Source organism: Erpetoichthys calabaricus, chromosome 3 (genome assembly GCF_900747795.2).
Source record: "Erpetoichthys calabaricus chromosome 3, fErpCal1.3, whole genome shotgun sequence".
Lineage (NCBI taxonomy): Eukaryota > Metazoa > Chordata > Cladistia > Polypteriformes > Polypteridae > Erpetoichthys > Erpetoichthys calabaricus.
The window spans coordinates 56989952-57012559 of record NC_041396.2 but is presented as its reverse complement, the minus strand read 5'-3'; the positions used below and the strand labels follow the sequence as shown (position 1 = coordinate 57012559).

General features: G+C 35.7%; 1 protein-coding gene across 1 annotated transcript; it reads left to right on the top strand.

Moving 5' to 3' along the window:
* Positions 1 to 15801: 15801 nt before the first annotated feature.
* Positions 15802 to 21752, top strand: mycn (MYCN proto-oncogene, bHLH transcription factor). Its single transcript, XM_028796841.2, has 3 exons — positions 15802 to 15964; positions 16512 to 17156; positions 20128 to 21752. The coding sequence occupies exons 2-3, from the start codon at positions 16535 to 16537 to the stop codon at positions 20775 to 20777; spliced, it is 1272 nt and encodes a 423-aa protein (XP_028652674.2). The 5' UTR covers positions 15802 to 15964; positions 16512 to 16534; the 3' UTR covers positions 20778 to 21752.
* The last annotated feature ends 856 nt before the right edge of the window (positions 21753 to 22608 follow it).

Below are 22608 nucleotides of genomic sequence, written 5' to 3'. Positions count from 1 at the left end.
GTGAGAAAAATGAAGTTGTCATGTTAGGTTAATTATTACATATGTCTTATTCAAATAACAATCATATGGGATGCTTTCAGTCCAAAACCTGCCATAATTGAAATGAAGACATTTTTCTTTCATGAATAGATTCAACACATATATTTAGCAATTTTTGATCATACACTCAGTTTCCATCTTATCTAATTAAATTTCTATGCCCTTGTCTTTTTAACCTCAAAAGTTTGTGTTAGTTGCAACAAGCTTTTTATTTCCAAAACTAGTTCTATAGCAGATTTCATTATGCAAGAGTAATTTATATTTTCTAAGACATTTTTGCACATTGCAAACTGGATTCCCCTTTCACCTAAAAACTGAACTCTGTTCAGTGCCAGCATTCTACTCGCCTCAGTCTACTGCTTTCATGTTTTATATGGATGATTGTGTTCTATTTTAAATCATACATAAGGTAATTTAATAATAATTGAAACAATATAGTATAATGCCATTTAATGCTAGGCTGTGTTTTCCCCACAATTATCTATTACCAATTTATTTGTGTTCTGTATTTGAATTCTAAATCCCATGAAAAATGCTTTAATAAATCATACATAAGGTAATTTAATAATAATTGAAACAATATAGTATAATTCCATTTAATGCTAGGCTGTGTTTTCCCCACAATTATCTATTACCAATTTATTTGTGTTCTGTATTTGAATTCTAAATCCCATGAAAAATGCTTTAATCTAAAACATTTTTAAAATTAGGCAGGCATAGTGGTTGGTGCTTCCGCCTTGCAACGTGGCTTTAGTTACTGTCTTGGTCATCATCTATGTGAAGCTTGTACATTTATCTCATGCCTCAATAGGTTTTCTGCAATGCTTTGGTTTCCGCCTGTATTTCAGACATGTTTATGTTAGGTTGATTTACAGGTTTTAATTGGCTTAAATATGAATAAGTGTGGGTGTATGATTATGTCTTCCAATGGATTGATGTTCATTCCAGAGGAGGTTCCTGCATTGTATGTGACGCTGGCTGGAAAGTGTAGGCTCTGGCTCTCTGCAAACCTAAAAATGAATAAATGTGTACATCAAATTTAATTCAATTGTTTATTTTTGCAGAAGCTACAGATTAATAACAGGTGGGATAAACAACAGCTTGCAATTTAAGGTCACAAGGCTGTGGCCTGGATAGTGCTCTGATTAGTCAACCAGGCAGTTTTATTAACATTAGTTGGGAAGGAGTAAAAGATTCTCCCCAGTTAGGGTGAAGACCACACCCCTTGAAAAATCCATGTCTTTCCCAAAACTCAACCCCTTATTATTAACAAATGAAATGTTTAAATTTGTACACCATGTCTCTTACTGCCAGTGATGGGAATGCAATCTGCTATAAACTACATTCTCTCTATATAATCTTGGTAAGGGGCCAGACTCAATTACATTCTGATATATTCTTATTGTTTTGGTGCATTTGATATGAATTTCCTCTTTAATACCTCAGATTACTGCTGACATGTAGAAATAAGACTGATACTTCATTTTTAACCAGTAAGTCCAATTTAGCTTCAATATCAGATACCTTTGACCCTCGGGGTCATTTTACTTTAACTACTGGATTATCATAGTTTGGAATTCTAAAATTTCACATTGTGAAATCACCTATTGTGAGCACTTTCTTGTTCCTATTCTTTACAGAAATGCTCAGTGTTGAGAATCTATTCTGGGTCAGAATTGGTGAGTTGAGTGCAGAGGGGCTACATTTTGACTTCTTAGACCATTATCTCACTGTTTCTCACTCTGTGGCTGAATCAGTGCTGCAGATTTTGTCCTTGTGCCAACTACAGTGGAGCTTGGAGAGAATTAAGCCAAACCATATATGGCTGAATTGTCCAAACAAACTAATTTTTGGTTTGCCAGTTCGAAATCAGGTTCCTAATGCCGTCCTCCAAAGTGCATATTTTTCACACTACTCTGCATTTTTGACAGGAGCTATCTGTATTGTCAGCTGAAAAGCCTATGTTGTACATACTGCAAGACACACAACATAAAACATGCCATTGATAGGCAGAGAACACATCAAACTCATATTTAGTGTCAAGTTCATCTTTATCTTTGTGTTCTCAGTAACTTCTGTGCCGTCAGAAATGCTGATCTTGTCTGGGAGTTCAGCAGGTTGGCTGTGAGACACTCATGTTCAGGCTTTCCCACAGGCTGGACAATTGACTTCGCTCCGCTGGTTTCTATTCAAAGTCTACAGTTAGATTTTATCCTTAGATTTTATTTTTTGTTGTTTAGTTGGCTTTATTTTAGTTTTCCATTCGTGGTAAATAATCAGATATTCTCTTCTGATTCTATAAAACACTCCATTCATTTGTGTGTGCTTCCACTTCAGTAAATGGATCAATTTGCAAATATTTAAGTAAATTAAGCTGTTAAAGCATGATCAACTCCCTGAAAGAAACTCTTTTTTTGTTTCATTGCTTTCTTTTCTTGGGAAATTGTGTATAAAGATTCTATTCTGCATGCATTACCATGAGCACATAAAGCAGAAGTTTTTTTTTTTTTTTACTGTACTTCACCTGCTATATGTATGCAGCCCACACCACTTCCACCCCCTTCAAAAATTTTAATATATTTTTACTTTGGTGAAGATCACCCAAACCTGCGCAGACACATACAGGTGAGCTGGTAAATGTTAATTCTTTGTGTACTGAGTGCTTTCCTCTGACTAATTATGATGTTATTAAAATTAAACCCTTTGAAACTTAGTTTGCATATTCTCCTTTACCATTGTCCTCTTGGTCTTTTCTAAATCCCAAAACTGCCACTGGATTGTCCTAAAAAGGCTAAATTATGCTCTGGTATATGTGTGACAATCACAAAAGCTCAAAAACACATATCAGTCATACATGTTTTTCCACAGAAAAAAGGCTGTATGTAAGAGACTGCTAAGCCTTTCATTTCCCTAACCCAGCGTAGTCAACATTAGTACCTTTTTAAAGCACTGTAGCATGTGACCAGTACAAAACATTAAAGCATACACAATAAGCACAACAAGGTAAGGCTACTGCTACTACTACTACTTATAGCATTCAAACTTCCAACTGGTCAAAATTAGTGGGAGACTACTGGAATCATTAAAATCTTATGCACAGCTTTGCAGGCTGCTTCGACTAGCCATTAGAGATTTCTTGTTAGTCTTAACATTGCTGATCACAATACCAAATACTCTTTGTATCCATGGCACTGTAGTAGATGATTATGGACAAAACTATGCATTCCTGTATTCATGTAAAATCATGATCATTTTCAATATTTAACATCTGAAATTGTAAAAAATACTCAAAAATGACACCTGTGTGATATTTGCTGTTTATGTAAATGACAGGTCCAACACACTAAGTTGCATTCATATGTTGTACATAACACAAGTGCAGTGCATGTTGACATATATGCAATTACTCTGGTATCAGTTTCTTGAATCAGTCAAATACTGTGAAAAAACAACAACCTACATTCAGCCAGACTTGTGAGAAAAACATACTCATATCATTTAAATCTCACGGTATGTACCAGAAGCTTCTGATGTGAAATTATATGTACTTGATGAACATACACTGATTGAAAGCATAACATTTTGGTTCATGGTGTCTTTTGGAATATTTTTGTTCTTCTTTACATCGAGCAGCAGACTAACATTTATACTTTCTTCTTTGCCTTTTCAAATCTTCCTCATCTTCAACTACTGAAATGGTGTTAGATAAATCCTTCTTTTAGTTTTGATTTCAGTTTCTGTTCTTTCCAGTTCTTCCTTCCTTATGATATGTTTGGCATATAAAAATGCAAGAAGTCATTTTAACTTGATCATCAGTGTCTGGCTTACATAAAATTACATCTCTATTGCTAAAATTCTCAAATGGCTTTAGTTAAAACTTATACGTAGTCATCAGAAGCTTAGTGAGATAAAAGGATGTAAACAACCATATACTTCATGCTCATTTATGTTCCTTCATTTACTACTCAAGTCCAGTTACCTAAGCAGTGAGTTGAGTATAAAGACACCATGCAATAAAAGAACAATAACAGCACTAACAACTTGCATCAGCCAAGAGGTGTGTCACTAACAGAATGAGCTGACATTTCATTATGCAAATAGGAGCTTCAGAGCCAGCTGAAACAGAACCTATAAAAAGGCGAGCCTGCCAAAGTTGCAAAATAATTACAATTAGTGTGGCAACAGCAAGCTGTAGGGATTAACATTTTCCATATCTTGCCACAGCATAACAACAAATGTTAGCACTTCCAGAACCTGTTAATTTTTTTTATTATCGGGGCTCTTGAGTGATTCTGCTGCTGTCTCGTGGTCACTCCTCTACCTTTCTGTCTTGGTTCTAACATAGAACATCTTTAAAATGTATATAAATACATATTTATAGTTCTTTCTATACTATTCTTACTCTTACAACTGAATAATTGTATGTGTAAGTTACTAATCTATGTGCCACTTTTTCTTGTACTTTACAAAATCCAAAACTCTTCATTAAATTCAATAATGCTGCATGCATGTTGTAAAAAGTAAGAAAATGAATGCATAGTGTATCATTCTGGTGCATTCAGGTACTCAGTTCATTATTTTGAATGTTGAAGTATATATTTTTATATATGTTTACTTACTTAAAGAGATGCCACATTTTTGTTCAGTGTCACATTTCTGCAACAATAAGATATACCCAAAAACAACAGTGGTAATAGAATTCCATTACATATTAATAGAGTGCATCAAACAGATTGTTTTAATAATTTTTTTACAGGTACTGTATATTATGCAGTTAAAACTGAGCCTAAATAGGATAGGTTTGTGGTGACTGAAATGGCCATTGTTAATTGTTTGTTGTGGAAGGTCCATGGCTAATTGTAGCTCATGTTTGTTAAGGATAACATTTTTAAAATTACCCATCGGAGAGTTAAAATCTATGTTGAAGTCTCAAGCTGAAATCATTAACTGCATCATTGTCAATAAATTAAAGTGTCAGAGAATGATTAAATTATTCTACAGATCTACAGATAATTCAGCTGTGAGGTTGTTTTAGTGAAATATAATTGTGATTACATATTTGTTCACCGTATGCATAATGGATTACAGAACCACGCTTACAAAGCTAATTTCCTGACAAATTCTTTTCTACGTAACATAAGTAATTTTTTGTGTTTCTTTTTGGTATTTTTTACATTTACGAAAATCATTTAACTCCCCTGGTGCCACTTTAAGTAGCAGAAGAAATTAGTTAATGTGTTAGAGATTTGTGCCAGCATTTGGGATGATGGCATTTTCCCTGTTGCTTGCTTGACTCTGCTGGCATCTAAATAACTTGTCTTAGGAAACTGTTTGCCTCACATCTCAATAGCATGTCTTAGGAATCTGTTTATAGAAATGTAAAACAGGAAAATATAAAAATATACAAGCTGAAATAACCACTCTGAATGTAAATTTGAAATAAGAAACTTATCTGTAATTGAAGTTGTAGAGAACATTTTTCTATGTGAATGTGAATTTCCCATTGGGATTAATAAAGTAGATAGATAGATAATCTATCTATCTATCTATCTATCTATCTATCTATCTATCTATCTATCTATCTATCTATCTATCTATCTATCTATCTATCTATCTATCTATCTATCTATCTATCTATCTATCTATCTTCTGAATATTTGGTAATGCTTTTAAATTGATTTTTTTTAGATTTTAAAAATTGTACAGTGCTGTCTGTTCAATATCTCAAGAAAAACTGATTATAAACCCAGACAAATTTTCAAAAAGAGTAAGTGTACCAAATTTCAGGGACAAAGTCTGATTCTTTGTCAGGCCAATGTCTGTGTGAGCTACCTTTTTGGAAGTAGCTCAGTTTTAACTCAGGGGAGAGGGCATTTCAACTAGATTTTACTGCAGAACACTGTAAAACAACATATTTTGTAATTTATAATTTTCCTTTGATGCATGCTGTAATTAAAGTAATATTTTAAATGTATGACTTATATTGCATGATTATCTTATTTTCCTTGAAAGTATGCAAGGAAATTATAAGGCACAATGGTTAAGGAACTGCACCAGAATCTACAATGCTGCAGATTCAGTCTCTCACCACTCTATCTCACAGGGTGAGGATTAGTGAGTCAGTGAGATAGTTTAAATTTTATAAAACATGTAAAATTTGTAAGTTGGCATACTAGTTAGTGCAGCTGCCTCGTGTCTCCTAATCATTGTTAGTGTGGAATTTCCATATTCTCCAGGTTCTTGCAAGGTTCCCCCCTGCTTCATGTGACATCATCTTTTTAAGTTGTTTTCTCTCCATACTAGTCTTATATCAGTGAATATGGGTGTGGGAGTGTGTGAGAAAGAACCCATCAATGGACTTCGGTACTGACCAATTGGCCATTCCTGACGATTGCCCAATATTGCCTTCAATGACTTCATACCTAAACTGGTTAGAAAAATGGATGGATAATTCTAAACCAATTCCATTTAGGATTTTTGTTATTTTATTTCTTCTTCTATATCGTAGATTTGGAAAAACATGACTCAGTGGGATTTCTGGATGGAAAAGGAGTTTTGCACAGAACATAATTTACACGAGTGGATGATTGCTCAAATGTTATTACATGATACTAATTTTCCTTGCAGCCTTTCCTACAATATCTGAAATACAAACTGTCCCAAGTCTTCAATACATGCTTTAAATTTTGAATTTAACACAGTCCTTAGTGAAAGAAGAAGTTATAACTTCCTTAGTAAATGTTGTATATTGGAATGAGATTTACTCCTAAAGAGTATATCAGTTTGGGCCATTTATGTGAGTAGGAATTTTGATTTTTAATTTGAGCAATACTAATGTAATATTATATCAAATATTTTTGATAAGTCAACATTTTGTTCCTGCAAGGCAGCAGTTTTCCCTGTTTGTTTTATAATAATTTTATTAGGCTACATGCACCCCTACTGGTCCTCTACCATTCTGCATACTGACGCTCACATCTGCACTGAAATAATGTAAAAGCATATGCAAATAACATGTTTGTTTCTTACCAAATCACAAAGATAAAAATAGTGCAGAAAAAGGATAAGGAAAGTTTGCTCTATAGTGCCGACTAATGGCAGATGTGCCCCTTGAAGGAGAAAATTATTTAAGGTTCCCATATCCAAGGTCAAATAGCTACAGTCTCCTTTTCCCAGCCTGTAATGATTTATTACTATGATACTTCCGTTCCCCCTCCTGTCTTATGTCTTTAGGTAGTTTACATATCTGTTTGAGGTTTGCATGTCACTTCTCTAAATTTCAGTTTATCACAGAATTTTTACAAAATGTTAATATTAATTCCTTTGTCATCTTTTGATGGCTCAGGTCCCATCTGGGAAAAGGTACCTTTCTGACCCTAGTGTTTGCCTGAACAGCTTTTGTGAAATGTGATAAGAAGCAAGTGTTTACTTGATGTTGGACGAAAGCGTATTTGTTTAAAATATTTTACAGCTTTAATGTACCCCAAAATAAGCAACACCAACCATCACTGTAAAAGGCACACAGAGATATGCACTAAAAGATTAGATTTTCCATTGATGCATTGATCTATTTCATGACATTCCTGTTTAAAAGAGTTTGTGTGAGCCAAAAATAACTACCTAACACCAAAAAATGGAAAACAATAAGTATGGGTTAACACAAAAGCAAAATATTTATGCTTCAGATAGAATAGTATTAATGTATAATAATTGTTAAATGCCACTGCTAACCTTTAAATAAATCATTTTGATTATATATGGCAACTGTTCAAGAAAGAAAGCAAATGAAATGTTGGTGGCACAGGTGTTAATGCTGCTGCCTCACAACTCTACCATCTTGGGAATAAATCATGATTTCAAAACTAACTATGTGGAGTATGCACATTCTCCTTTTGTTTGCATGGATTATCCTTCAGATAGTCACCCATGTTAGGTTAGTCAATGGCTCTGTATTGACACCAAAGTGAATATGTTATTGGGTGAGTATGACATGAAATAAACAATACCTTCCCTTACAGGGCTGATTTTTGCCTTACATACAATTCTGCCAGAATTGGCTCCAGCTCTTTGCAATCGTGAATCTTAAGCAGATATGACAATGGCTGAATTCAGTATTATATGGCTAATATTGAATATTTCTAGTATCATTTAAATGTAGTTCATCATTCTGCAGTGTTTGAAACAAGTTCTGAAGTATGAATCAAAGATGAAGTAAATACATCAGAAACTAAACCATGCATTAAGGATTTAAGATAAAACAAAAAACTTTTACAAGTAACTTTTTTTAAAAAAAAAGAAGATTTTCAAATGTTTGAGCACTGCTAAATAACTGACATGCACTGTTATGTTAATCTGGATTTTTGAAGGATACTCCAGGCAACAAACGTTTAGGCATTATTTCTGATGTGAAGTCGGTCTGATCACCCACTTTCTACCACTGGGGCATGAAATGCTTGTGAGGGATAAATAAATGGTTTACTTAAATTGTGGCCTGTGGCAGTAGACCTGAACATATAAGAGCAAAGTGAATTGTGCTTAAACAGAGGCACACACTTCATCTGTAATCATAATAATAAAGGAAGGGCTTCCTGTGATATGAATATGAATACAAGACATTTGAGTGAATTGTTTTGCTGCCTGTTTTGCCAATTTACATAATAGTTACCTTTAACAACACCTGGGTGTGAATTATGCCCCCAACATGACTGCTACGCTAATGCACCTATTAAAATAGTAAAGAAATTGCCACCAACTTTTGACACCAATATGTACTTTTATACACATTAACTAGTAAACTGCATAAGCCTGCAATTTAACAAATTCAAAAAACAAATATATCAGCTGACAATCCTGCACAAATTAATTGTAAACAATTTGCCAGTGATTAACCAGTCCACACAATGCTTAAAAACTTTACTGCTTGTGGCTCACTTTTATCTATAATTCAAATTATTCATTTTAGAAAGCACATTTCAGTTTAATAATATCGACATTTTAAGCAGGTTTACAAAATACATAAATTGAATAGTTTTTTTGAGTAATCCATCTAGGAATCACTATGAGTAGGAGTGTGCAATATACTGTTTCATCCAGTACACTGGCTAAAATTCTTCTTTTGGTGTGAGTTAAAAAAAAAACAAAAAAAACCTGGTACCCAAAAAAATAGTGGGAAACTTACAAACACATTTAAACATAAAATGTGCAAATCTTTACAGACAGGAAAAAGAAAATGTGATTTTCTGATGCTGTATTATATCTTGAAATGTAATGTTTTTGTTCATTAGCTTACATATAAACTGTGTGTAATAAGCAAGCTTACCCTTTTAAGAATACCATCCAGGGTGCTGTGTGGTTCAACCTGAAAAGTGAGTTCATACAAATTGACACAAGTAGGAAGATGAGACAGAAAGAAGCCATGTCTTATGCTATGTTTGCTTTGCAAAGGTGGCAGCTGCATGTACTTTTATCAGTTCAGGAGAGGTGAATATCTCCTGTGGTAGTATAACCAGTAGTAAGCTTGCTATTTGTTAGAAGACATGTTTCAGACTGAAAATTATATAGCAATAAATTACACCAGTATCTATGAAAACCATCATATTTTTTTATACCGTGATATGGTTTTTTGACCATACCACCCACTTCTAACTCACAGTCTCACTCCACCATCACAACTCTCAAAATACTTGTTTAAGTCTTTTGTTTCACACAAATTTACCATTAAGTACAAATATGAACTTCATTTATCCATAAATCAATTCTACAATTATTGTCAGAAATTCATTTTTTAAACTGATACTGTTATTACAGTAGTTAAGACTAGAGACAAATCTAATTCCGGCCTAGTTACCATCTGTATGCAGATTGCATATTCTCATTTGTAATCTGGTTTACTCTCACATTTCATAGATGTACATATTAAATAATTGGTGATTACAAATTGTTGAAGTGTATGTTGATATCTACATAACCCTGTCTTATTAAGCAGTAGCAACACCCCAGTGCTAAATGCAGAGCCTCCATCATTGTCTGGAGTAATGGAAATAGTCAGTTAAAAGGATAGCTCTAATAAAGTGCCTTACAAATAAAATAGCAATATTGCTAGGTGTACAAAACAATAATTTGGAAGTATCACAGGCAGTAATGTCAAAAACATTTAAAGAACATGAGGCAAAACATATAGAAGTAAGCAAGAAGTTTTTTGGGGTGCTTGAAAATGGACATGAGGGCAAAAATCCCTATTCTGTGAAGATGACTCAACCACTGACTGCTAGTAACCCCATGTGAGTCATTCTGGATTTTAAATCTTGTTTTGGTATACTGCACATCATTATCTGTGAGTATAAAAGAGATGCACATTTCAAATATTCCTAACAGCAAGGCATTGTAAATCATTTGGCAGGGTTCAGGAACCAATAAAGGATTACCATATCACATTTAGGTAAAGATGTAATAAACTTTTAATGGATTTGTACCTCCAGATTTGTTAGGATAGTATATTGTGTCTTATTGAATGCCGGATTAGCCATCATTTAACACTAAACAAATGAGACAGAGTCTCAGATGTGCCTGGGCATTAGATACATTTAGTTTTAGTCAGTCATAATACACTTTTAACATGTCTAAACTCTTTTCTTCAAAAGATTTTGTGATAAAAGTTGATGGTGCAGACAAACAAACACAAGTCCCAAATCAACTACAAGCAGCAAGCAACTTGTTTGCCTTCTAATTCAGTGTACATGTTTTGTATGACTCCTCTTAATTAAAGCATATAAGAACTTACAGAAAAAGGAAGGCAGTCTTTTACTTTCCTGTTCTTAAATTACACCTCTGGTCAGGGCACTCTGACAAGCTGCTCAGCTCTCCCAAGTGGTTCAGGAAACTCATTTAATCAAAAAGTTTTTTTTTCTCTCACAGCACTTTTAACATATCTTGATGTCTTGGTAATAGTTTCCTATCATTTTCTGACTGTGCAAGTGTAAGAACTGAATGGTGCTTTAAAATGATAGTAGCATCTCCATTTAGTAAATTGCTCCTACTTGAAATATAAAGCGTTAAACATATGCTAGAAGCATTAAAACAAAGACAATCTGTACAAACTGCCTGATGTTTAATACTGAAGTAATCTGTGCAGGTGCACAAGTGTACTTTTTTGTAATGTCACTAGTACACATGGCACCTACTGTTGAGGTCAAAACATACTGGTCTTTAATTATGACTATAAATATGAATATCTGAGGTGATGGAGCATTGGAATCCGACACTTCCCTGAGATTATCTGAAGGATCCTGGGATTTGCATAAGTGGTCCTTCACCAAAGCTCCTCTGGAAGTATTCAGGAGCATAAGCTCTTGAACTCTAAATCCACTTTGGGACTCAAATACTTTTTCTCAGATAAAAAAGTACACATTTTTAACTAAGCAAAACCAAATTTGGCAATTAGAAATATGAAATTAAGAGGGCACAAATACACTCACAGATATTCATATAAACATTATACTGGCAGGAATTTGAACTTTTTATGTTTAATTTTTAAATATGTAGCACCCTTAAAAACAAGCATGGCCCCAAAGCAAAGAAAGACTATGAACCTACATAGAATAAGCCTAAGAAGCCAGTAAAATACAGTAAAGTTTTCAATTAAAGGTTTGCATATTTGTGCAGCAATGGACTTAAGGCAGGAAACAATCCTAGTCACAGAACACATTTACTTACACATATTTGATAATGGGTGGACCCAAAGACATGTTAGGTGATAGGCAACATTAATGGATATATGAATTCAGCACTTTACTAAATGGAGATGCTGCTATCACTTTAAAACACAATTGCAGATCACAGTGACCAAAGCCTATCACAGCAGCACTGGGTGCAAGACAGGAACCAATCCTGGAAAAGGTAGCACTTACAGAGCACACTTACATGTACTTGTACATACTGACCTATTTTAGGATCATCAATCAGCATAACCTGCATTTCTTTGGATTGTCAGAGGAAACTGGAACACAAGAGGTAAGACCCTGTGGACTCAAATGGAATGTTAGATATTGTGAGAGGAAATTACAGTTCCAGGAGTAAATCCATGCAAAGACAAGGTGAATGCATGAAACATAAAAAATGCAGGATCTGTGCTATCAAAGACAGCATGTTGGAGGCTGTTACTGCTATAAAAAACAAATCAGTTACATTTAATTTCCAAATTAGTCACAAGCAATATGTGCTATTCAGTTTATTGCTGAAAATCAAAGACACCACCAGTTTTAAACTTCCCATACATAAGTATGGTCTACATTTACACCTGTGCTTAATGAATAACTGGTTTCTCAACCTGTTACACTGATCCTCACTCACCCATATGCAGTATTTTGTCAATCATCTCCAATACTTAATAAGTTAATTTAAGTGTTTCTAAAATAAGCTCTTCTGTATTCCAGTTGCATGACTATAGAGTACTGTAGCCGATCATGGCAGTATCGTGAGATGCAAGACAGCACCTAACCCTTAGTCCTCACTGACACCAGTTATTGTTACCAGTTAACTTAATCAGCCTGTCTTTGTGATAAAAATGGAAACATGAACACCCACTGAAAAGCTGTGAAAACCTGCTGAATACATGCTAGGAACTAAACTCCGGATTGTGGAGTTATAAGGCATCAAAGGTAATCACTGCACAAACTTTCATTTAACATTTATATTAACTTAGTACTGTATATGTTACTTTATCTTGTTTGCTTATCCATTCTGTACTTTGTAATGTCCCTTATGATGATGTACTTACTCTGAAAGGCACTATTTATAACAAACTGTGGTAAAGAACACTCTAAATCAGTGGTTATCAGATTCAGTCCTGGGGGCCCCCTTTAACTGCATTTTTTTTGTGCCAACCAGTTCATCAATCAATGAATCATTTTCAACTTTCATTGATCACACAGATTGATTAACTATTATTTTTATTTTGCATTAATAAAACTGCATTAGTGTTAAAGTTACACTTCTAAGAAATTAAGAAATATTTGTATTGTTTGTCATATCTTTGGACACTTATCTCTTGTCATTTTCTTTTAAGTTTACATTATATGTGGAGTGTGTCTACCTAATTGTATCCAAATACTGACGATTATTGCCAAGAATAGCAGACACCAGGGCTAGTGCCACTGGCTGCTAAAAGGCAGCTGTTTTAGTAATATCCACTTGTGTACTTATTGGGAATTAATGGCACAATTAAGCACAAAATTTAAAGAACAAAATGCTAAAAAGTAATTCATATACACCTAAATTCCTACTTTGTTCAATAAAAATTTAGCAAACTACAAAGGAGTTTCTAATTTCTCAATTGATACAAAAAACACAAACAGGAAGAAACAGCTTGCTTAATTAATGTAGGAATAACTAATGATTTGCTTATGGCTAATCGGTATATGAATTCGGTTAGATCTCAGTGCCGAATTTGATACTGTCAAGAATGGAGAACATTTTGGGTACCTCTGGCACTGCCCTCCAGTGGTTTAAGTCCTATCTGACTGATTGGTGGATGTTTGTTACTGCTGGCAACAGCTCAGGGCCAATCACACAAGGAGTTCATCAAGGCTCTGTCCAAGGCCCAATGCTATTCTGAACCTACATGTTCCACCTTGGCCATATTATTCATCGTTTTGGACTGAGTTATTTTTATGTGGATGATACTCAGATCTGTTTTAGCGTTAAAAGTGAATGTTCATCAGTTTTCTCCTCTCACAGCTTGCATCAGTGAAATATGTCCCTTTAAAATCATTTCTGCTGATGATATCATCAAACTTTCTTTTTCTGCTAAGACTCTTGGTGTCATTTTTGATTCTTCCCTTTCTTTTTCAGCACACATTAATCACATTACAAAACTTTTTTACTTCCTGCTCCGTAACATCCAATTTTTGCTCATTCCTCTCCTTTTATAATGATGAAAAACTTGTCCATGCTTTTATTACATCTTGATACATTACATCTATGTAATGTAATGTAATCTATTTATTACATTACATTAACTACTGCACCTCCCTACATCTAATCTTTTATCGCAGCTCCAGATGGTACAAAACTCTGCTGCAAGAGTCCTTACAGAGACCCACAACAGTGAGCACATAACACTCATTCCTGCACCACCTTCACTGACTACCTACGTCTTACCTACAAAGCCTTGGCATGCACCAGACTGCATCAGTAACCTCCTCCATGACTAAGTTCCACCAATTCTGGCAAGCTCATTGTGCCCCAAACTAACCCGTGCTTAATTGGTGACAAGAGTCTTCAGCTCTATTGCACCCAAACTCTGGAACAACCTCCCAAAATTAATCGGATCAGCTGACTCCATTAATTCTTTTAAAGAACAATTTAACTCATTTGTTCAGGAAGGCATTTAAGTTATCCTTAAATTCTGAACCTTTTTTCAGTTTACCTTCTCTGTCCAGAAGCTCCAGGAGATTTAAGTTTCTATCACAAATTATGTTGTTTGTTCAGGGTTTTCCTGTAGTATTTTGTGAAGTGTATTTTAATTGTAATTGTTATTGTCTCTTATTCAGATTCAAAGCTTTGTGTTTCCTGTATTTATCTTTGCTTAGTGTTTAATTGGAATATTATTAGTATTTAATGTTGCATATGCCCTGTTGTTTGAATCTCTGGGAAGCACTTGAAGTATGGGAAAGGCGCTATATAAATAAAATGTATCATTATTATTAGGAGTCAAATTAAATAATGAAAATGGTTGAAATGAAAGCCTGCAGTCTCATGGGACCTCTAGGATTGAACATGAGAATGACTGATTAAATCACAAAAATAAAATATAAAAAACATTTTTTCTCTAGTGCCTTTCTAGAACATGGACAAATGCACTTCATAAAATTATCATTGTAGTTGTCCTTAAAGCCACTTCCATCAAACATTCCAATCGAAACACTGGACTTCTGTTTTGCTTTCTTAAAGGAGATATTTTTATTTGATCTGCGTCACTAATAGTTGGCTGCCTCTCTATTAATCGTTATCCTACTGATGTGCTTAGTCCGTTTACTATGTCATATGAACTTCAATGTACACACTGACTGTTTCATATTTTTTGTGATGAGCTCTGCGATCGTGATCGCCGTGAAAGGCATTATTTAAAATAATGGTCGAAAAAAGAACTGCAACAAAAAAAGCAAATCATAAACCATTTCTCGCTGTGACATGAAGTAGCTAATAACGCAGGCAAGTAAGCGCAAATGATGCATGAAAAACTTTTTTTCTGTCCACCAGAGGTCGTAGCTCACACGCCTGTCTCCATAAGTTAAAGCAAGACTACACAGCACAATCCGCCCTTTAATAAGCAAAAACGCAGAGTCTTTCAAAAAGGCGCTGCCTTTTATGGAAAGTAGTTACTGGCGCAAAGCACGGCCATCTTCAGTTTTGCAGAATAACATATATCATAAATCCAAACAAAGAAAACGCCGCTTCTTCTGTAACTATCTCATTCCCTGCCCTTTCTGAAAGTGTCCGTTTACTCGGTCACGATTCGGTCAGTTTTATTTCCTGCTCTTTACCCTAAAGGTTATGAAGAAGAACGGATAAAAGCAACGTCACTTTCGTCAGCCGCTCGTAAGTGCTTTCACGCTCCTCGATTGTACTTCGGCGCCTTTACTGTTGTGCAGCAGCCACGGACGCCAGGCTTGCTGGCTGAAGCCACGCCCCCCTCCTCGCCGAAAAAAGGGGGCGGGTCGTTTTTTTTCTTTTCCTGCCTTTCTGAGTTTTTGGTGAATAATACTGAGCAGCAGTCGTAGTCCCTCGGCAGTTCTCTGTCAGTAAGCGAGCGGGCAGCACGGGTTCGTGCGTGTGAGACCCGGCGCGGCTCCTGTTGGAATTATTTGACACACACGGACTTATTTATTTATTTATTTTCCGGGGTGGGGGGGAGAAATTTAACAAGGTGAGCTACTTTAGGCATATATGCCACTTTAGCTGTTCTTGTTTTTATTTTTTCTGTGTTATGCCGTGGTTATCAATTAGGGCATTATCAATGGTTGTAGAAGTTGCTTTGTTTTCAGACTCATCTTAATTAAACTTGAGCACTAGGTCAAAATTGCCGATGACAGTTTGTCACGGTGGTAAGAAGTGACAGACCTAAAGCATCTTTTTTACGTTTTGGTCTTTTTTTACGCACACTAATGTTTAATTTACAAAATGCTATTATAATGCCCAGCCCCTTTCTTATTTGGCTAACCAGAGAGGGACCGTTTACAGTAACATCTCTGTGGAGTGATGGTTCATACGCTCTGTTATTGCACTTTTGCATTGTTTCAGTCAAACCTTAAAAAACACACACACGCACACCCCCACATTGAGTTTTAAGGTTGCGTGTTTTACCGATGTATTTTTTTTTCTAGCACCGGCACTTGTAAAAGTAAAAACAGTAGGGTTTTTTTTTTATTTCTGCACAAATGCTTACTGTTTCTTTTCTCTGATTGTCCATCCAGTTGTTTCATATAACACGGGAATAATGCCCGGGATCATCAATAAAAATCCGGACGTGGAGTTTGACTCCTTACAGCCCTGCTTTTATCCTGATGAAGACTATTTTTATTTCGGTGGTCCTGACGCCGCTCCACCTGGGGAGGACATCTGGAAAAAATTCGAGCTGCTGCCGACGCCGCCTCTTTCCCCGAGCCGGGCTGCGTTGCAAGGCGACCCCGCCTCGGGATCACTAGATTGCGACCCGCTTGGCTTCGATTCCCAGGACCCGTTGGACTGGGCTTCAGAGCTATTGCTGCTGCCAGAAGACGACCTTTGGGGTAGCGGTAGCTCGGACGGGGATCTGTTTGGCGCTGGATTAGAGAGTAACTTGAACTCCATCATCATCCAGGACTGCATGTGGAGCGGGTTTTCCGCCCGAGAGAAGCTGGAACGAGTGGTTAGTGAGAAACTGGGAAAAGCGATTTCTGCAGCGGCTCAGTGCACTGGGAACAAGACGGCCGATTTGAATAATTCGGTCCCGGAATGCGTGGACCCGGCCGTGGTTTTCCCTTTTCCTGTGAATAAAGGCGAGGTCAGAGGCAGCTCGCCTGGGACGGTTGCGCCGGCACTGTCAAACAGCAGCGCCGATGACACTCCCAGTGACTCGGGTAAGTGCCCATAAAATCAATTCCTTTTATATTCCTTTAGTTTTTGTGGCTTGTGTTTTTTTATGGCAATTTAACTTAACGACAGAGAAATGCAGATTTAATACATTACTTTAATCTAACACGAAACTGAAAATAGTTGGGTTTGAAAAAATAAACTAATATGTGCCGAAATAGCGACTTTCTTATTATATTTGGGGCACCTCCAGCAGGCGGCAGTATTCTGACTGTCACTGAGTGCTGAACTTAACCCTACTTGGCAAAAACGCAGGTACAGGCAGCTCCGGGTTATGTGTCACTTCAAAGCCACTTGTCACCTGCCTTCATTCCACTGAGGTGACACGGATGTAACGGTGAGAAAGAACGCAGTTCACCCCTCACAATCACCAATAGCTAGGTTTCGCATAACTGTTAACGCAGTATGTCGAATTTTATATGTAACGAGATCAAAGGTAGACAAAGATATTGATATTTAAATAACTAGGTGCGCCAATATGAACCAATACTTCACAAACGCAAGCATACTATTTTTTACTCATCCTTGAAGCTTGAAAACCTTTCTTACTTTCTTTGTTTCTTTGTTTCTTTCTTTCTTTCTAGCTAGCTGGCACCATATACATAATATAGCTCCTTTTTCAACTGTCATTCAAATGAGCAACTTTAATGCGTGGGATTTACATCTATATTAGTGAGTTCATTTACATAAGGGTTGTACCCAGAAGGTTACCAGAAAACACATTTTTTATTCCTCCATGCATTTTTTGTCATAGTGTATAGAGAACCTGTTTATTTTCAGGATCCAATAGAAATGTGCATTATATAACCAGAGGCCAGAGATTTCATGTGAGTCCACATAATTAGCATATTTGCCTAATTGTTTAAAAAAAAAAGACTAAAAGAAAAGGTAGCTTGCTCTTTGTTATCTGGTTTAATTGAAAAAATGGCACAATGCACTAGCATAGCTTGTAAAGTAATTATACAAGGGTCTTCAATAATTGGTCGTGTGATGAGTACCAATTAAGTTTGAATTGGTAGCTTCAGGGTGAAATGCACTCGCCCTGAATGTGCGGGCTACCACTTTGTGTTCATGCTGCTTAATTAAAGCCTCTTTGCCTGCGCACATTGCCTTTTTCAATCTCTGATTACCATTTAAGAAACAAACAAAATCAAAGGAACATCAAACCTAAAATTGGACACATCTCCAATGTAGTAACACAACTTGATTCATCTACAGCCAGCATTTCTATTTTAAAGGGCACTGATAATAATAGTGAAAAGTATTTGAACCATGAGGAAGTGGTATTTACATGAAGAGGATCAGACGCTTACTTTAAGAAAAAACAAAAATGGTCACTTTGTATGTTCACTGCAGATAACAAGAAATGTGAAAGTTTTTCTGTGTCTTTTAAATATGAATTTTGTTTCAAAAAACATTTTTATATAATAATACAATTTACTTAATAATGCAAATACTACAATATTTTATACCAATGGCTTAGAGTAAAATACAGTATAGTGATTAACAGATAGCAGCTAGAACCCCACAGCTGTAATGTAAAGACAGGGAATTCATTTTTTTCTGGTCAGTAAATATAAGGGCAGATCCCTAATTCTATTGTAGAGAAAAAGAAGAAGCCTTGAAAATTGGTAGTTGCTTCCTTAATGTGTACCTTGTCAGCTTTTTAAAAAAGGAAGCTCAGCCTCCTAACAGCTGTCTTTTTGGCAGCAACTCAACAGACTGATTTCTGAAGGGAGACGCACCAACTGTGAGTGCTTTACATGGAGGTTAAGAATAATTCCAGCAATTATTTGGTTTTCCGCAAAGACATGTGGGTCTGCACATGAAAGGGGGGGGGGGGGGGGGGGGTGTTTCTAGAGAGTAGGGGGAAGTGGCAGTTTGCGGTTAAAAGAGGAAAGTGGGAGTATTCTTTTTGTTATGGTTCCCTGCTGATTTTAGTGTGTCCAGAACTGTTTCATGTTGTGTTTAACCAGAGACCCGCTTTCTTAGCTGCTCTTAAACATTCATTAGCAGACAGCTTCCTGTAATTTCAGCTTCAAGTGTGTTGATCTAACATTCTATAAAACTAAAATGGATTATGTAAAAAAAAGTCTTCATCATTCCCCTCCACCAAAATAATTTGTAATATCAACTGGTACATAATTTGCTTTAGTACTTTTAGTACTGTCATTTGTGTGGTATTTTATTTTAGAGAAAATGTGTTTTTCATAAACTTCACAATCCTGAATGATCTTTGCAATAAAATAAGATTTGTAATCTTAGGCAGAAAATTGTACAGGAGGCTTAGGGATGTTCTTTTTATGTCGTAGGTAAATTAAGAAATTCAACTTAGGACATTGGCAGTGGAGCCTTATTCACTAAAGGACCTGACCTAAAGTAGGGTTTGAGCAAAGTGGTGTAATAAAATTACTAGAAGGCTTGCATTCACCTCACCAGTAGTATTTCACACAACACATAATCAGTCTTGTAGAGTGCCATTATCTCTTAGGTATTTAAAACGTCCTTTAGAATTAAGGAAGCAAAACAGATTACATCTTTATTTCAAGATGAGGAAATAGAAGTATTGGTGAATTGGGCACTTCATGCTTAATATACCATAGATATTAGAAACATATGGTTATTGGTATCTTTGTCAAATGTTTTTTAAAAGAATTGTTGTCTTGTATTTTGTTTTTATACTTAGGTGTTTATTTTCTTTATAAAAATGTTGCCTTTGATAACTTGTAGCATGATGTATATGAAAAAGTGTTGTGTCTCAACCTGGTAAGGTTTTTGTAAGACTGTGCGAGCTGAGGTTTAGACATTTACCACATAAATGAGTATACAATGTCTACTATTATAATTTATATTAGTCATTACCTCTGTACAAGAATGTATTGTTATTCCATTCAGAGAAGTTAGCTTTTATAATTGGTCTGTGTGTTTTGTCTAATGTTTTTTTTCTGATTCCTTCAGATGACGATGAGGATGATGACGATGAGGATGATGAGGATGAGGATGAGGAGGACGAAGATGAAGAAGAGATTGATGTTGTAACAGTCGAGAAGAGACGTAGTTCTGCCAGCAAACCTGTTACCACTCTCACCATTACTGTCCGATCAAAAAACAATAATTCAAGTAGTAACAGTAGCAGCAACACATCTGCATCAAGGGTTCCACAAGAATTCATCCTTAAAAGATGTGCTCCCATACACCAGCAGCATAATTATGCAGCCCCTTCTTCTTACACAGAGTGTGAGGAAGTGCCACCAGTGAAAAAAATCAAGAACGAGGCTCCAAGGCCAGCCAAAAATCTAATGCCAGCAAGGGCCAAGAGCGCTAGCCCCAGGAGTTCAGATTCAGAGGACAGTGAGCGACGGCGCAATCACAACATTCTGGAGAGGCAACGGCGCAATGACCTAAGGTCAAGTTTCCTCACTCTTAGGGACCATGTACCAGAACTAGTGAAAAACGAGAAAGCTGCAAAAGTGGTGATCTTGAAAAAGGCCACAGAATATGTGCATTCTCTGGAAGCTGAAGAACACCGGCTGCAGCTTGAAAAAGAAAGGCTTCAGGTGAGGCGACAGCAGTTGCTCAAAAGAATAGAACATGCAAGGACTCGCTAAGACGCTTCATGCATCAGGACTGTCACTGCCACTTTTGCACATTTCTTTGACGTTAAGAATGTTGGGTTTTACTTTCAATCTATTCCCATAAACACACACACACACATTTATTTATATATATATATATATATATATATATACACACACAAACGGATCACATTGTGTTTTTTTTTTTTTTTTTTTTTTTTTTTAATTGGTTCATTTTTTGAGATTCAAATGATTGATACTGTAGTGTACAGCTCTGTGTGAGAGACAGTGTGTATACGTGTCCAGCGCTCTTTCTTTGCCTTTATCACTTTGAGAAAGACAATGGACTATATTGCCATATTGTGGAAGTTAACAGAATTAAGGTGGCATCTGTCTTAATCCATATAGTTCATTCCTGATTTTCAGTGGTGCTTCATTATGAAATATATACTTTTGGGGATGCATTACAAAAGAACAATTTGTATTCATTTTTTGTAAATAATATTTACACTTTCTGCCTTTTTTGTACAATTCTGGTTTGTTATTTTTAAATGTTGAAGCTGCCAATATTAGACTGGAAGTTTATATACCTTAAAAGTACTGTAATACCTCAATGTTTGAGGATCATACAATTTTTGTATACAAACATATTGTTAATCTCCGTTATGTACTGTACTAATTCTTACACACCTGTATACTTTAGTGTGATGCTGATACATAACTAAATTTGATACTTATATTTTCGTATGAAAATGAGTTGTGACTTTTAAGTAGATATTACTTTATCCTTTTTTCATACTAAAAAGAAAAGTCTTTTGTACAGAAATTCACTCTATAAAAGTTTACCTATCCTTTTTGTTCTTCCTGTTTATTTGTTACTGTTGGGTGCATAGAACTGGGTAAAAGGAAATGATCTTTGTTTTGTTTTGATGTATATTTAGTGCTGCAACTAATAGCACTTTGAAATACCTCATGTTTACGGAAATAAATTAGAATAAGAAAAAAGAAGCCTCACAGTTTTTAAAATTGTCAGTTTGTCTGTTTAGTAGTACTGTTTGTAACTGCTCATGGGTGATATTTACAGTACGTATTCAGTGCATCACAAGACATGGAACAATATTCTAAGATAAAGTTACTCAACTCAGTATATGGTACAGGGTGTCATCACCACTCCAGTGATTGTATCTCTTTTGAGTGATCTTCATGCTTATTTTGAGTTCTTTCATGGTCATTGGATTTGTATTTTTAAGTAATCTTGTACAGTATGCCTTTTTTACTCATTTAGTGGACCTGGGTTTCAACATCTTAGGTCTGGAGAACTGTATTCAATCCTTTTGATATCCTTGTTTAAGCCTGTCTATATAAAAGGCTTTTAAACAAGGAGTATCCAGTTCTTAAAAACAGACAGAAACCTGTTCAGAATTAGTTTCTTAACATCACCCACTCTTGAGCCTCATCAGTATGAATAGAATCTGTTTAAAAAAAAAAATACTAGAGAGCAGACCAGAGAGTGTATGTGCCCATCTTCACCAAAGTCTCACCACATTAACATACAGCTTTGTTAAGTTAAACACCATTGGTGGTTATATATATAAACAAAGTAAGTTAGAACTCTTATTTTGGTGGCAGTCACCGCCTATAATCAGACCTTTTCAACTGAATTTCAACAGACTTGCCCTCATACAAGTGTGTTGGTCTCCCCCCTCATCTACAGTGTTTCAGCCATCCTAATTACATTTTGTGTGACATCCTAATCATGTCATTATTGAATTTTAACAGATGACAGGTTATATATACCCCAATAATAAGTCATTGTAGAGTACATCCTAATGAGTTTCTCTCTTACGTTACATTTTAATACACT

Coding starts and splice junctions, on each gene's coding strand:
- mycn (XM_028796841.2), top strand. CDS start 16,535: ATGCCCGGGATCATCAATAAAAATCCGGACGTGGAGTTTGACTCCTTA. Junction 17,157..20,127: donor TGACACTCCCAGTGACTCGG/GTAAGTGCCCAT, acceptor TGATTCCTTCAG/ATGACGATGAGGATGATGAC.